General features: G+C 38.3%; 1 protein-coding gene across 1 annotated transcript in view; it reads left to right on the forward strand.

Moving 5' to 3' along the window:
- CNTNAP2 (contactin associated protein 2) overlaps positions 1-18,170 on the forward strand; it is a 1,698,090-nt gene that overhangs the window by 757,337 nt on the left and 922,583 nt on the right. The window contains exon 4 of the mRNA XM_050937667.1: positions 1,862-2,009. Within this exon, the coding sequence (XP_050793624.1) occupies positions 1,862-2,009 (148 nt within the window). The remainder of the gene's footprint in view (positions 1-1,861; positions 2,010-18,170) is intronic.

Below are 18,170 nucleotides of genomic sequence, written 5' to 3' on the forward strand. Positions count from 1 at the left end.
TACTAGACATATAATAATATGTCTAGAAGTGGAGGTAATTGTCTCAAAGAAGTTTTGATATTTAAAATCTTTCCTGGTGAAAATTGCAGGTAGGTGAAGAAATACAGACCAAAACCATTGAGGCATGCTTTTGAAATAATTATCTGTAAATAAAAAAAAAACCTGAAAGATTCAGCTTTAAAGTGGGTCATAATTTGCATTAAAAAAACACTAAAATTCAGAAGGAAAAAACAAACAAACCAGAAACAACATGGAATAGATTCTGCTGGGTACTACTGAAGACTTCCTCTCCTTATGCTTCTCCAGTAGGAGCCTTCCACAATTGTGGTAACTGAATTTACTCTAAGAGGACTGATCCCTGCATAGGAAGCACAGCACAGCCCAATGGATGCAGGGAGAGGAGAGGGACATGGCCAAGCATGGAGTAGAACTGGCATGCAAGGAGTGCAGAAGCATAAATCCTCTCTTAGCATGGTGGGAATCTTGGGGAGGGATTTTTCTTTCACAAGGAAGAATTTCTCCTGGAACTTCCTCAGGGATGATGGGTCCTCATTGCACCTTATTTTGGGCAGTGTGCATTTTGTATATTCTAGCCCTTAGTATATTACTGTCTATAGCAATGTGTACAATAGACTATTTTAAATGAATTACTGTGTTCTGATTGATATGAATAACTAAAATATAGACCTATTGATTAATACTGTGCTTACTTCTGAATCTTTGGATACAGGTTTTTCTCTAGCACAAGCTTCAGTGGCTGAATTTTATAAGAATGTACTAACAATGACTGTTTATAGTCTTTTTGACAATTGGCTATCTGTTTCCCCTTGGTGTAAGACTATCCTGTTCAGTAGCTTGACATGTATATCTCCAGTGAAAGCTAGCTATAGAAAGATAAGAAAGTACTGCCTATGTGAAGTTCTGGCTGTGAATGAACAGACTGTCCAAAGGCTGACTAGATAGAAAATATGTAAGCAGAATTAACAAGCAGGTGTTGTTTTCTGTTGAGCCAGATGCTATGAATCATTATGCTAAGAGGTACTAAAATAAAAAACTAGATGTGTTGACTTCATTAATTCTGGAAACATTAATACACTTGAGAACTATTGTATCCTTCTTTGAGTTCTTAGTATTTCAAAAAATACCTCTCACTGTGAATGACAGCCAAGATTATGATGATTAGCACCATTTCCAAAATATCTAATTGCACATGTTGTTTAGGGTGAGGTGTTGATTGTGAAGATTACATGTTTCCCTACAAGTGAGACTTCAAAGTTAAGGTCTGGTTTTGGGTCCTGCAGAAATATGGTAAATTCTACTATATAATCTTAAAGCTGAAATGGGGAACAGTATGGCTCAAGGGAATGAGAAAGAGCTTTTCACTGTTCATCAGTTCAGATCTGTCCCATGTCACTAATAACTAAAATTATTTCCATCTATGTGAGAAGAGTTGGTGTATTCAGTCTAGTTATTAGTGAATAAGAGTCTTCATTACGAAAACAATCACTACAATTGGGACGCTTATTGACATTCTAATGAACAACCTAAAAACTCGATAGAGATACAGAATGAACCATTTTCTCAACCTTTGTTTTGATTCACTCAACCAAGAATAAGGTATAGTGTACCTATTATGGAGAAAGAGGACATTAGCTTCCAATGCCACATATCTGGCATCTTTCTTGAGCACTGTAGAACTCCCAGTGCTGTTTGTTGAATTATCCATTAATTCAATCACTAGCATAGAGACAAGTTGACCAGAATGCAGTTTAATCTAAATACTCAGAAGACTGTTGTTCCTATTTTTTTCCCTCACAGAAGTATTCCACTGTTACAAGAGATTTCTTTTTCCTTCCCTTAGGCATTTCCTGGAAATACAAATTCTGATAGTGTGATCCGGCATGATTTACAGCATCCAGTCATAGCCCGCTACATACGCATAGTTCCTCTTGACTGGAGTGGAGAGGGCCAAATTGGGCTGAGAACTGAAGTCTACGGCTGCCCGTACTGTAAGTTTTTCTTGACATTTACTTCTTCCCTCTAGTTTCTCTTTGTAAATGAACTACCTTTGGTCTACAGCATAGGTTGGCATTAAACTCTGAATTTTAAATACCTTTCAGTTCAATATATTAAGGCATTCCCAAACTTGCTAATTATATTGCCTAGGGCCTCTTGAAATATGGTACTGAATCACTGGTTTGAGCTTCCTCTGGAGATACTATATTAGAATCCACAAAGATACTGCTTTGAAATCATTCTTTTTGATCTGCATTGTTGTTTTTGTAGAAGACTCTGACTGTTGTTGTTTAATTCTGACCCAAACAGTTCAGGAAGAGATTTTTAGCATGAGTAGAAGTAGCATGGAGGGTGCTGAGAGAATGACTAGGGGTAAAGATAACAGAATTCATTGACTGATATTAATGATATATCAAAGAGTTGTTCATTTGTGACTAACAATCCTATCAAAGTTGTTCATATTATCTAAATATTTATCACATATTTTTCAGAGATAATTTTGTATTCTTTATATGATTATGGCTTCCAGTTTTCTGCTTAGACCTTAGCAGGCAGTGGTGCATACACTCCTGAAATTAAGGTCAGACACTATTAGACTTTAAGGCACTTCAAATTCCCCTCCTTCTTCCAAATTAGGCTTTTATGATTCCTCCTCTGACCAAATGAATTCCATTAATCTTTAAACAAAGAAATGTCAGAAATGTGAAAGCCACAAATATGTGTTCCATTTAAGGTAAAATAAAATACTAGTTGGGTCAGAAAGCATCAGGATTAAATGCCTATTCATAAAAGGAGTCAAATAGACGCAACTCTTATAAATGTCAGCAGGAGCCACAAGTGCTCCCCAGCTGTCAGAAGCAGGCGCAACTGGAAACTGTGATCCTAATCTATGAACCCTGGAGTAATTGGGCGGTTTGGATCAGCCAGTCTATTTATCTATATTCTTATACTGTACCTGTCTCTGAAGCTTATCAATAAATAACGAGTAGATAAAATAAAAATGAAAGAGCCAATTGTTGCTTTCAGTTACCCATATGACATCCTACTGAGTTCAACGAGGGAACATAAGTGTAAAGAAGGTCAGTAAGGGCTTGTCTCCACTTACAAGAGGATTGATGTGCAGCAATCGATCCACTGGGGGTCGATTGAGTGGGTCTAATGAAGATGCGCTAAATTGACCGCCGATCACTCTCCTGTCCACTTCAGTACTCCACCGGAATGAGAAGCATAATGTAAATCAATGAGAGAGTTTCTCCCGCGGACCCAGCACAATGTAGACACTGAAATAAGTCGACTTAACATACGTTGACTCCAGCTACATTATTCACGTAGAGTCACGTAAGTTAGGTCAACTTAGCCCTGTAGTGTAAATCTGCCCTAAGTATTAGTGAAAGTAGTCAGAATTCTGGATTTGATGAGGAGAGAAACCCAAACGCTTAGACAATTAAATTTAACATCAAAATAAGTAACACGCTGTAGTGTATTAGTTTTATTAACCATTTTCATGTTTAATTCAGTAAAACTCTCCTATTTAAAATGTACCTGAAGCTGTACCTCAGAATTCCCAGTGTGCCGCACCGGAGTGTGTGGGAAAATAGATCTAGTTTGCCGAGTGGTAAGCAGAGCCTTGGTTAAGGCATCTGTGACAATCATGAAGGGAGAATAGCATATGTATTACTATATGTGCTGTGTAGAAGAAAGCTGGATTGTTCACTCTTTGTTAAAAACTGGAGAATTATAGCTCTTTTGAATGAAGAAGGCCAAGCTATGAAGTGAAAGCACCTGGATTTTCTATGGCAAAAAGATTTTAAAATGTAGTCCTGCTTAAGGAGAACAATTGCACTACAGTGAGACACTAGAGAGTACTATGTGTACTATATTTAGGGGTGAGTTCTTTTCCTGGCATGCACCTCTGAAAATCCCACTGAAGTCAGTGGGAATTGCGCAGATGTATCTGAGGACAGAATTGAGTCATTATTCAGAAGACCAAGGGAATATTTTCATAAGTGCCTACGTGATTTAGAGCCTAAATCCATTATTAAAAGAGACTTAGGGCTTTCTTCACTATGGGGATAAGTTGACCTAAGTTACACTACTCCAGCTATGTGAATAATGTAGCTGGCATTAACGTAGCTTAGGTCAATTTACCATGGTATCTTCATGGTGCTGAGACAATGGGAGATGGTCTCCGGTCGACTTGCCTTACTCTTCTTGGAGAGCTGGAGTACCAGGGTTGACCAGAGAGCACTCGGCTATTGATTTAGCAGGTCTTCACTGGATCCACTAAATCAATCCTTGCTGCATCAATTGCAGCAGCATTGATCTCTCCAGTAGTGGAGACCAGCCATTAGACATTTAGGAGTTTTATGTCTTATTTTCTCCTTTCTACTTTTGAAAATCGGATTTTTCAAAAGTCATTTGGATGATTTTGAAATATTTACCCCTATAGACTAGAATTTCACACTTCTGTGCCTAAATATAGGCACCTGAATAAAACAGTCTGATTTTTTTCAGCATTGAGCACCCCAAGTCTCATTGAAGGAAATAAGAGCTGCAGATGCTCAGTTTCTTTGCAAAGCTGTCTACTTATACTTAGATGCCTAAACATGGATATAGGTGCCTCATTTTAAGAACTCACATTTGAAAATGTTGATAGGAATATCTTAATATCAGAGCTATTAGTCAAATTTATCTCTAGTGTATCTTTATTGAATAAACCAGGGTTGAGTCTGTGCCTATATGGAGATATTCCAGAGAAACACATCCTCAGACATATACAGATGGGGCAAAATTTCTGAGTTATGCAAGATGAGTTGCCAACTGAAAGAACCTATTGTGAATCCCTCTAAAGTAGGTTCTATATCATTCAGCTGTTTAGCATGCTTGTAAGATTCCTGTTTTGCTCTGTGGCAGAGTGGATAAACCTTCCACTGGATGAGGGCAGGAAGGAGCTAACAGTCCTGGAGATGGATTGCAGGTGGCCCCTGCAGCCTATAAAACTTAGCAGCAGTATCAAGCCTGGAAGGAGTAGGGGGAAAACAAAGGAGAAAAAAAAAAGAAGCAAGTTTGAGAGCTGGGCTTCCTTAAGAGAGGGTTCTTGGGTTTAGTTCAGAGAAGTCTGGTGATGTGGGCTTAGAAGGCTCCAGTTAGGAACTGAAGGAGTAGCCTCACACTAAGGCACTGTAGAGAGTGGACTTTACATTATCTAATGTTCACCTGTTGGTTAGTTAAGTTTAACACCAAGAATGCCGAAATTGGTCCTGCACAGGGGTGTATGGACTGTGTCTTATCAAAGATTCTGTTAATGAAGCAGATAGAATAGGAGGAGAGACGATGCTTGAAATAGCTGCAGCAAAGAGAAGATCACATGCTGTGGAACTGCTCCTTTTCTAGTCAATGGGAGTTTTAACATTTACTTCAAAGGGCACTTTAGCAAGTCCTGTATCTTACCAGGAGACACCATTTCATCCTCAGTAAGGTTGAGAGGAGGCCTTTACCTGTCAATGACGTCCTTTGTTAAGAAGCAATGTTTCCAAAGGGAAAATGTCCACGAGTCAGTTAAGGTAGAACTGATGGAAGCTTTCTTTTCCACTCCTTTGAAAGCAGAGAGCAGAGCCATATGCAGTCATACTTGAATAATTCCATCATGGCCACATTTATGAAATCCTGAGACAGGCAGTAAAGCAAAGGCATCTGGAGGCTATGACTGGTGGAATACAGTACATTTCACTACTGATTCATGAAGTTCATAATAAGCTTCTACAGTATCATTACCAGATGAATAGTTCCTCTATCTCTGTCCTGAGACAGATGAATGCCTACAAAATGGCAACAGCAGTACTGTAGCAAAACATTTGGCAATGCTTACTGATAACAACAGAAGGAATTCTTGGTGTTGAAGTGCTATATAAAGGATGGAAAGCGTTGTTTGGATGTGGTCATATGGTGTATTTTTGCACCTCCATTGGATGCCTGAACCTTTTTAATAGGAGAAAAGACGATGATAAGAAATAGCAAACACAAAACATGAATAATGAATAATATATTTCATATACAAAGGATATATTTTTGAGATTGACAAACATTTTTGTAAAACGCTTTCAAATATCACACAAATATTCACAGTACACAAAACACACAGCAATACGCAGTTCCAAAACAAGTATTCTCACTCCATGACTAGCAGCAAATTGAACTTTTGTGGTTTATTTTGGAACAATAGCTTTACAAATTTGTTTCCATTATTTGACAAGTTCCATTTGCAAATATTTCCCAGATAGTTTATTTGAACAAATTTCAGTCTGTCTCATGTTTGCAAAGTGTTCATTTGAACTGTTAGCTTTATTAATTATTGTGTGACCTAAATCATATGTTACTATTTCTGCTCCATAGTTGGATGACTACATTTAAAAAAAAATAGCACATACACTTGATTTTATATAAACCTGACTGTTTGTATGGAGAACAACTATTCTCTAAACATTCTTGCGAACAAAAACCTGTGCATGCAAATAACAAGTTATGAGGGTTACTGTCATAGTCAAAGAGAACAGCCTTTAGGGTTTGAAATGAATGTAAGTAAAAACTGGCTATGACATATTGAAGAAGATCTAAATATAAAAGATGGAGCAGCTCTTTTGGATGATAGGTCATCTTGTCCACCTCCCTGCCTGTAGAGAATTGTTCACTACAGTGTAATCTCCCGCTATTCTACTCTAGCTATAAATGGCATAAGCCTCTGTTTGCCTTGGTAAATATATTCCACATTTGACTTCACCTCTTTGTTAGCAAACTTTCTCTGATATTTGTCTGTAATTCTTCTTTGCTCAATTTCCTTCTATTACTCCTGCCTATACACCTCCTGCCCTTCCCAAATGGTCACCATGCATACTTGATGTGACAGCCCCATCCTGCCTAGAATCATCTACTGCACATAAATATCAAAGGGAATGTTCAAGACAGATGGGCAAGCTGCTGTTTCCCTAAAAGTGAGGATTGGCCAAATTCAGCAGTACACTCTGGTGGCTACCAGAGTAGCAAAAAGCAACTGGGTCTGATCTGAAGCCCATTGAAGTCAATAGGTGTATTTTTTTATTGACATCCATAGAACTTGGATCAAACCCTCGTTCCTACAACCGTTATACATATTGCCTCTGTTGAACTTCTAGCCCCAACCCACCAACTAATCTAAGGAGTAAGAATAGTGAGGTTGTTCCTTAATCCATGTCTCCCACATCATACTATACTCTTTTTCAATTAGTTTGTCTCTGAGATCTTTTTCCTCTTACATAAATGGTGGAGCTGTACAGAAAAGTTTAATCAAAACCATTTCTGACAGAAAATGGGATATGAGAGAGACGGAGGAAGTGAGGTAAAATCTTTTATTGTACCAACTTCTGTTTGTGAAAGAAACAAGCTTTCAAGCCTTACTCAGGTCTTTGGAGTTTGAAAAGCATGTCTCTTTCGCCAAGAGAAGTTGATCCAATAAAAGATATTACTTCACCCATCTTGTGTGTGTCCTGTCTTGGGACCAACACAGCTACAAGAACAGTGCACACACAAAATGGAATACTTTATTAAATGGAAAGTTTTACGAAAAAATGTTTTTGTTTACTAAACAGCTCTACTAAATTGTCATAAGCAATTCATTCTTTTAAATCTAGAGTTTAAACAAATGCAGTGGAGTCTGAGATTTCACTTTGGTAAAAAAAAAATCAGTGGAATCAAAACAATGCTTTAGTTGTTCTGCCCCCATGACTCCTACAAATCTGCCTTTGAAAATGAATGGGAGTTCCTATAATTGTGCAACGTCAAGAGCTTTCTTTTAAATTTCAGCTGCTTTGTAGTGAATGGTTCTATACTTAAGGTAAGTTAATATATTACATTTCATGAGGATTATCTTAATAGCTCAGCAGTTGCAAACACAGCCTGATATTCTGATCTCTTGACATTACCAGTGCATGGCTAAATACACCTCTACCTCGATATAACGCTGTCCTTGGGAGCCAAAAAATCTTACCTCGTTATAGGTGAAACTGTGTTATATTGAACTTGCTTTGATCCACCGGAGTGAGCAGCCTCAAACCCCCGAAGCACTGCTTTACCATGTTGTATCTAAATTTGTGTTATATTGTGTGGCATTATATCAACGTAGTGGTGTACCTGCATTGAAATTTCAAGGAGTAGGGGAACGGATAGTAGAACTTTTGTTGGAAGATGTATATTGCTCTATTTGTGACAATGTATATTTCTGTGTTAATGTGCCCATTTTTTAGCATGGAGTCTTTTTTAAAAGACTTTTAAAATTTCTGCTTGATTTTCTCTGTTTGGACATTAACAATCCCATGGCATTTTTCAAATAGGTGTTTTCCCTCAGCATCCTTGACCAAAAGTGCTCCAAAAGTGCTCCTCCCCCTTCATGAGGATGTTGGATGGTGATTGGCTGCCACTCTCCAGACCAGAGATGGCTTTATTTCAGTGTTGTTTTATGTACATAGGGAAAAATCTTGAAGTCCTTGCTCTGTCAAAATCCTATTAAAGTCAATATTTTTAGAGAGTAAGGATTTCAGGGCTAGGCCCCCAGATTGTTAAGAGCTGTAGAATCTGTTGGCATTTTTAAGATATCAAATAAATATAAATTATTATTATTGGACAATGTTCCCAATGAATTCAGTGGAGTTGCATGAATGTAAGTGAGAGCAGAATTTGGTTTATTCTTCACCTCTATTTTGTGCTACCTTCAGAAATCTGTAGGCACAACTCAAAAAAAAACAACTCCTCTGTATTCCTTTTTATATAACAAAAGGCATCAAAAGATTAACTAAAAGTCAAACTTAAGTTACACATAAATGTTGTAATGAGTCTGCTGGCAGCCATTCCTGGGCACAGAGGCTTTGACAATTGCAGCAGCAAATGTGAACATCTGTTTGTTAGCCTGCAATGAATGTACAGCTAACGTCAAAGGGAAATGAGTATACTCTCCATGAATACATACCCCGCCCACTTGTTCCACTGCATCTCTAGGCACCTTTCAGTTACATTTGGCCTTTAATTAAAACAAAAATCCAATATTTAAATTAGGAGGGTTTGTATAACTGGCTCATTTGGGAAAGTTTCTTCACAGACCTTTTTATGGAATTAATTTAATCTCCCTCCTCTCAGCCATATAAGTGGAATGTGATCCAAGACAATGTGACAGAAGTATCCTGACTTTGCATATTTTTTTAACTCATCACATATAACATTTCCCTTTTGAAACACAGCAGACTCATATTTTTGTAACTCATCACATATAACATTTCCCTTTTGAAAAACAGCAGACTCATATTTTTGTAAGGGCTTCAATTTAAGTATGAGTGTTTGTTATAAAAAAAAACTATTCTCTAGTCTTTGAGATATATTATTATACATAATGTATAGTCTATTAATGCAGAGGTCAGATTTCTTCTAAATTTCTTTAGGTTCCATAAACATCTGAGGAAGCGAGAAATGAACATAACATTTGTGTCCTTTCTCACGAAGTAAGGTTGGCAGATTTCAGGCATATACAATTGAACAGTCTCAGTCTGAGCACTGTGGTACAGTCTTTAAAGCTCTTTGCTTGAGTGAATGCTCATGATGATTCTGCCTGGCATTCTCCTCTTTGATTTCTTTAAGCAGTGACCTATTTGTTTGTCCATGGCGGCTTGGCCACCTGAGAAATCAGGTGTTGCTCATTCTGAAACAAAAAGTTCACCATTTTCAGGCTGTGTGTTTTGATTCCCTGCCACCAATTTTAAGCCTGAGGGGCCTCCTCATATTTGTTTCCCTGCATGTCTAGAATAAAATATATATTAAGTCTGCAGTTATTTCCAGGCTTTTTTGAATTATTCTGTTTCTCTTCTATTTGCCTTCCCCCAAAGTTTAGCTGAAACTGGTGGCGTTTTTCCCCCTGCTGTGGTGTTTCATGAATCAGTAAACTAATGTTTTCCTTTGTACTAAATGTAGTGGCATTTTGTGCTACGAGTCAAGATAGCTAAGTACAAATAATCATGGCTTGTTCACTGTACGTGTAGATTATTCTTTTTAGAGGCAAAAAAAGTCACGATGTTCCTCTTTCAATATGATATAGAATCATAGAAATGTTGGGCTGGAAGGGACCCCTAGTCCGGCCCCTTGTGCTGAGGCTGGATTATATATAACTAGACTATCTCTGATAGGTGTTTCTCTTCTCTCTTTATAAAAATGTCCAATGAAATGGGTTCCACAACCTCTGTAGGTAACCTGTTGAGTCCTTAACTATCCTTATAGTTAGAAAGGTTTTCTTAATATTTAACCTTGAATTTCCTGGATGCAAACTAAGCTCATTACTTCTTGTTCTACCCTTGGTGGACATGGAGAACAATGGGTCACCATCATCTTTATAATAACCTTCAATATACTTGAAGATTTTACCAGTCCCTACTTAGCCTTCTCATCTCTAAACTATACATGCCCAGTTCTTTCAACCGTTCCTTGTAGGTCATGTTTTGTAAACCTCTTAATTTTTTTTTTCCGCTCTCCTCTGGAATCTCTAAAATTTATTTACATATTTCTTAAAATGTGGTGCCTGAAACTGGACACAGTACTCCAGCCGAGGCCTCGCTAGTACCAAGTACAGCTGAACAATTACACCACCTGTCTTACATATTACACTCCTGTTAATACATCTGTAACCTGTCATGGCTGGCTGTCCATGTCTGAGGGAGGCCACACCTCCTTGCAGTTTGGTCTGCTAGAGTATTCTCCCAAAGGAAGAAAAAATGAAGGGGGAATTAATGGTTCTCAGTGTGCCCAGGCCTTCAAGCAGAGTGGGACTGTGCACAGTCCAGGCTCTGGCCTGCAACCAGGCAGAGTGGCAGTAGTTCATTCACCCAGCCTTTAAGCAGGGCAGGGCAACAAGCAGTCAAGACTCTGGTCTGCAGTGACGCAGAGCTGTAGCAGTTGATCCACCCAGTCTATGGGGCTCAGGTAGAGACGAGAGCCAAGCTACTGTCTGTGGGGCTCAGGTAGGGATGTCTGAGGAATGCAGACCTCATGGCTTCAGGAGGGGGAATACTGCCACTCCAGGGGTGGACTGGCAGGGGGAACGTGTGGCTTCCCAACTCCACCATGTCCCAGTCCAGGACCCTAACAGTGCACAAGTGGTCTGCCACTGGGTCAGCTGACTGTGTTTCCGGCAGAACTACAGCCCGACATTATTCTACTCCATTAGTTCTCATATATTGCTTCATAACCATTGGTGGTCCCTGGAGAGCTAACTAGTCGCAATTTGTTGGCTCTTTTTGGTATCCCATACTAAATTATATTTTAAAAATCCCTGAATTTCAAAGGGGCTGAGCACCTGTAGCTCTCATTGACTTAATTGTGGGTTATCAGACTCTAAGTACTTTCGTACTATTTTTTTTTCATGTAAGCATTTAATATGGCTGCCCCAAGGACATTATTGACTCATTAGTGGTAGGGGTGTTACCTGAGGTTAGCAGAATCCAAAGCTCTTGCTAACTTTACTCTTTGCAAGGCAATGACAGGAAATAAATGAATGGGGACGCAGACCATCCGATAGATAGTTGATGCAAGCAGGCAAACTAAAGTACTTGCACTCAAAGCTTCTGCTATATTTAGTCTCCAGTACTTACACACATCTGCAACACGTTAGTAGAGCACCAAAAATTAATCCCATATTAATATTTATCCAGGATCTTGAAGAAGTCTCAAGTGGATTTCTGTAGATGTCCAGTAGCCAGCCTTCCATCTGCAGGGGAATGAGAGAGGTGTCCAAATGTCCACTGAGTTCAGAATTCTTCCTCTTTTTATACCAGTTTGTTAGTAATACCTAGCTTGTTCATAAAAAAAGGGTGCTGAGCAGAATTCCAGTGTGGAGTTTTCCAGCCTGTCAGGCATGGGTAATTTTCCATCATTTAACCAGCTGTATTTCACATAGCAATAGTTATCTACTGCAAGACTTTCCATCTTGCAAAACTGCATGCTTAGGCAAAAAGCTCAAGTCAAGAGGGAAGAGAGTCATGTTTACTCCTTGTGGTTGCTCACTTCCCCATCCCTGTCTGTTAGTTGTACTAAGGCTTCAGAAAGAGCCTTTCTAGCTGCTTTCAGCAATGAGCATAACAATTAGTATTCCAGCTGTGGGTAGTGGTCTGGGCGTGCTAACAGGCTGTGACCAATAAAAAATCTTCCCCTCCTACAAGGGAACTGATCTGCACAACCACAAGTGGGATGGAATGTGGTCTGCAAGTCATTCTCTCTATTAAGATGTAGTCCTCACTATGAAAAAGTTTGAGAACCCCTTTCAGGTTCCAATTTGTAGTTACTTTATATTTTCAGAAATGTAGCAAAACAATGAAATATTGAACATTTTTTCTCCCAAATTTAATTCAGGCTGTTGTTTTAATATAATTACTGTTCATACTGGTTTCATCTGGATCCCTAGATAGGTTAATAAATTTTTCATTGAATAGAGAAGGCATATGAATTACTCAATAAGAGTTATTTTATACTATGTGCACACATCCATGTGGAAATGAAGGGAAGACATTCTGAAGAGAATAATTTTGGTTTCTAGCAATGCAACTGTACACAAAAGGTAATTCAAAGCCTTATGTCATTTTCTTGAATTTACATCTATTATTTTTTTTCAAAATCTATATAGAGGTGCCGTAAAATTAAGTTGATCTACATATTTTTAATAATGTATGGAAAATCTGGAATCCCTCATTCCCTGAGCAGTTCAGAAAGATTTTAATGCTTGCAATAGAGCTGAGCTAACATTAGGAAAATGCCCATTAATACGTTCAATTTTTTTACACATACTGATTCTGTCTAAGCCTTTTTTGTTAACTTTCTAAAAATATTTCATCAGTACATTTCCTGGGAGGATTTTTTATGGAAATGGCAATTTTTAAATAAAGATTGAGGAAGATTTGCAGAAAGTAAATTTTTGAAGCCATATTTGTGCATATTCATATCAGAAATTTAATTCTAAGAGTTAGATTTACCCAATCAGGACACAGAAATATTGCATGTGACTCATACATCCAATAAAAAACAAATATCTCAGATTTTAAATGTAATTAAATACTTTGTGCACAGTCTACACACCAAGAATTAATTAATTAATTGGCAACTAATTTCAAATAGTGAATACATTTGAGAAAATGGTCGAATGTTTACAGATAAGTTGCAAGCAGAAAAAGAGATGATTTTTTTCAAATCACTTCACCAATTTTGTGTCATCTGAAAATTTCACTAGCGAACTTTTTTTTATATTTCCATCTAGGCCATTGATAAATATATTGACTAGCATTGTACCAAGCACAGATCCCTGCAAGACCTCTCTGGAAACATACCCATACAATGCTGCTGATTCCCCATTTAGTAACTTTTTGAGAGCTATCACTTAAGCAGTTTTTAATCCGTTTAATATAGGCTACATTGAATTTGTATAGTGCTAATTCTTTTTCAGACTGTCATGCAGGACTTAGTCAAATGCCTTAAAAAGTCTTAAATATATTTTGTCTATATACTCACTTTTATCAACTAAGCTTGTTCTCTCATCAATATGAATTTTGTTTGACAAGACCTTATTTTCCATAACACGGTGTTAACTGGAATTAAATTATGCTACACTCCTATAAGCCTTTATTGTTTTCATCCCATATGAGCTTTTCCATTATTTTACCCAGGAGTGATGTCAGGTTAACCCGCCTATAGTTACCTGGGTTATCCCATTTACCCTTTCTAATTATTGATGCAACATATTTACTTCCTAATCCTATTGAACTTTCCCAGTGCTCAAAGATAAATTAAAAAATAAACCTTGGTGGTTTAGGGATCTCATTGGCCAATTATTTTAGCAGTCTTGGGTGCAAGTTTCTAGTCCGACCAATTTTAAAATGTTTAGCTTTAATAGTTGCTGTTTAATATCCTCATTTGTATTCATTGCTATCAACTTCCCCATTTTTCCACGTTACATACATTTTCCCTTTCCACTTAACCAAGAAGCCTTTCAACCAAGAAGCCATCTTGTATGATTGCAGGTTGTAGGTTTATGGGGCACAAAAAAAAAATCATTCTGAAACAACTCCCAATATTCATTCAGATTTTTTTCTCTATACAACTTTGTCCCTAATTATTTTTTGCTTTGGGAAATTGGCCCTCTAAAAGCACTCTGTGTCTGTGTGTATATATTATTGGTCAGGACTACGGGTATATTCAATTTGCACATAACAAATGAAATTAGGTCACGATCACGTGCACCTAGGCGACCATCAGTTTTTAGTTTAATGATCAATTTATCTTTATCAGAATGAAGTATAATATGGAATTACCCCAAGCTAGTTGCAATACTTTTTGTGTCAAATACATTATTCACTATGAATTATTTTTTTCAGCTCTGCTTTGAAGTGTCAGACATACCCTAGGTTCTGAAAAAACATTTCTGAATCTAGATAAGATCCTTGTTTCCTATTCATCAGCAGTGGTCTCCAGATTGCTGTGAGAGGTCACAGATAATAGATCTGAAGCAGGTTGAGCTAATCTGCAGGGAGATCTTTTAGTTTTCCAGTGAATTTGGCAGTAATAGCTATGATAGGAAGATTGCAGACAAAATAGGCTGGAGACTCAAATGTTGCAAATTGGTGTAGCACCACTGAAGTCAATGAAGCTATGCTAATTTACACTAGCTGAGGCTATGGCCTAGACTCTATGAAGGCTTTTCCATCTCTATTTAAGCAATGGTGGACTGAATAATTAACTATTCCAGGGCAATTCCCTCTTTGAAATACAGGCTGGCAGGTTTGCTTAACCATAACTGATTACATAGGCCTCTACCACCTTTATTTAAACTGAATGGTACCTCTTAATGTCTGATTGATTTCAGTGAGGCAACTTGCAGAGTAATATACTGAGGTATAGGAAGGTTATATTCTTAAGGCAGCAGAAATCCTATAGTTGATTTTTAGCATAGGAGGATGGTTGATTTGAGAAGAATCTGTTACACATCACCAAGGTGATGGGGCAACTAGTACTGGAGATTTATAGGTCAGCTTACATGACTGGTGAGACATTTTTTAAATTCAGTTTATTGGATTATTGATATTTTACTGTAGGTGATTATTCATTCAAGGCAATAATTTCTAAGTAAACATCTTCAACATTACCCCTTAATTGACTACGGAATTTAAAAAGCCAACAGGAACCTTGTGTCTTTTAGCAGTTTATTATTACATTTCTCTTAAAGATCTAGTCTTTGCTGTCTGCTGTGAGCTCTCTTCCATTAAAGTCTCTCATATGACCTCTCCTTTTGCTGTGAATGTACATAGTACCCTGGTTCCATTTCATCTTTCCTTGTTCAGCTTTCTAGTTACTGGAGGGATCAAGAGAAAGTAACATTCAAAGGTGTCAGCTCAGTTTAAAGTGACAATACAGGCATTAATCCCCTTTTGTTCTTAAGGGAAATTAATGCATGGCCATTAGAGAGTAAAGTCAAGTCATTTTCGAAGCTGTGGGATCTGTTCCTCTTCATGACAGAAGGTTTGTTTTTTTTATTGCTGTTCAGCCTCGGAAGGATCAGAATGGACTTAAAAAATTAAACACTTTAATATGTAGAAAGTGGTGAATTGATTTCAATGGAATCATTCATGTGTTTAAGTGCTGTGTTGAATCAGAGCCTTAATCAGGAGCAAGTGACTTAGTAAAGAGGAAAAAAAAAAAGATCCTTAGCAGGATTATCAGCAGCCATGTAACTTTTGGGGCAAACACAGGAATTGCTCTCAGAACCCAGCTACAAATCTATCACAAGTGCCAATGCCATTAGCTTCAGCTAGAATCTTTCATTTGCAGCATCACTGCTCATTTTTAATAGATTTTAAAATAAATGCAGATGGTAATTTGTCTCAACAGTCTTTGAGTCTAACTATTGCAAGATTAACAACAAATAATAAACACATGTATGTTACAGCCTAGTCTGATCCAATTTGAAGGAAGCTTGAGTAAGTCCAACTGGTATATACTCAGTATGAGAATATAATCTAACACTCCATTTATATATATTCAGTATAAAATAAAATGCAGCATTAATTATATATACAAATAATACAAATATTATGTGTAGTAAAACACAACAAGAATCTGCATATAAATGGTCTAACAATAAATAGTTTCAGGTGTCGTGAACCTCTGAGAGCTACATCCAGCTCTAACACTTCAACATCAGTGGTCCCCAAACTATTTCTGTCACACACACACACTCTTACTCATATTGGACTCTGTTTGGGTCTCCTCCCCCTACCCTCCCCGCCCCCTCACCCCGGGAGCTGTGTTTGGGGGCCAGGGCCAGGAGCAGGGCTGAAAGTTTGTGGCCAGTTGCCCAGAGCTGGGGGTCAGGGCCATGACCAGGAGTGGAGATGAGGCTGGAGCCAGGGGTGGGGCTGGAGCTAGAGCGGGACTGGGTGGCAATCTCTCCCCTCCTCTAGGGGCTGGCCTGGGCCCTGCCACACCTCCCCCAAATATTCCTTTCAGCCATCCTAGGAGGGCATGTCCTACATTTTGGGGACCACTGCTCTACAATCTTGGTAATTCATTTAGGCCTCTGATTTGACAGCTTCGACTTCTCAATGCCCATTATCTAGAAAACACCTTGGATCTGATTTTCAAAACTGCTGAGGACCCAGAACTTCCAATGAAGTCAGTGGGAGCAGCGTGTGCTCCATGTTTCTGATAATCATTATAAAAGTGTCTAAAATGTGGGTACCCAAAAATGGAGGCACCTAAAATGGAAGTCAATTTTTGAAAATTGCTTCAATGTCTGTACCTTACGGAAGTGTTGTGGGGATTAATGAACAATTAATTTTCTTGAGTGCTTTCAGGATTTAAGGGCTCCATCTGGCAAGGGGCGGAAGAATCTGGCCCCAATGCAGAAAAGCTTCACTTTAAACATACAAGTATTTCCAGTGGTAGGCTTGCCACCCATCTAGTTTTGCCTGGACAGTCCAGTTTTTGGCTTGTATGTCCAGGTACCATTTATGATTGCCAGGTGCCCGAGTTTTGACAGGAAAATCCAGTTGAAAAGGGGACCTGGCAACCCTAAATAGAACCCAAAGCAAAAGTCTGGTTATCACAGGGTACGGGGAAGATCTGGGTCATTAACCCACATCAGCCCCTGCTTAGTTGGGGCCAACTCCTACTTGTATGCAGGTTCCTTGCAATGATTCAGCAAGTGATGGGGAGGCAGGAGAGGAACGCACAATGGGGGCAAAGCCCTGGGGGAAGAGGTGGGGTGAGGTCTGGGGGAAGAGGTGGAACAAGGGCGGGGCCTCATGGGTCTGGTAACCAGCAATTAGAAAGGTTGCAGTGCTACCAGTAGGACTACACACATGTTTACATTTATACATGTGCTTTTTTCCATGAGGGACAAAATACACATCCATGCAAAACAGAATCCTTAAAACCAGTATGTACTGTTTGTTATTAATATTAGTGATAGAATGAAAAGAAAGAAGGCTACTTCCTTTGCAGACTTCTAATAAGGACTACTTATAGCCTTTGACAAGATTTTTTTTAATCTAGATGTCTCATACCTTAGCAATCCATTTTTTATGCAGGGCATCTTTGTATTTTCTTCACTGTGAGTGACATTCTGATAGAATTGACCAATCTACATTTTCCTGGAGCATACACCTGTATTAGATAGCTACATTATTCAATATGTATGAATTGAAATATAATGCTGCTAGTGATGCTGGGTAATGCTACAAATTGAACACATCCCAGAGGGTTGCATGGGAATTCTAATGCAAACCTATACTTTTTCAGTCTTCTGTCTAAATTTTAACCCTAAGTTTGACAGTGATAGCTAAGGGCAATTCCAAACACAGGGAATGAAATATCTCTTCATCATACTGTATTTTCCAGAGATGCAGTAAGGGAATTTGAACAATTGATCTTCTGTCATAATGTAGACATTAAATACAGGCTGTGAATAAACCTAACTCATGCTTTTATCACATCCTGCTGCATATAGAAACTTTATCAACCTTGACTAACACATAGCCCCCAAGTTATCTTACTGAAGACAGTTATTAGCTAACTTCACCATGTTTGTGTAATGTTATTGATGTTAG

The sequence above is a fragment of the Gopherus flavomarginatus genome, chromosome 2 (assembly GCF_025201925.1).
Source record: "Gopherus flavomarginatus isolate rGopFla2 chromosome 2, rGopFla2.mat.asm, whole genome shotgun sequence".
Taxonomy (NCBI): Eukaryota; Metazoa; Chordata; order Testudines; family Testudinidae; genus Gopherus; species Gopherus flavomarginatus.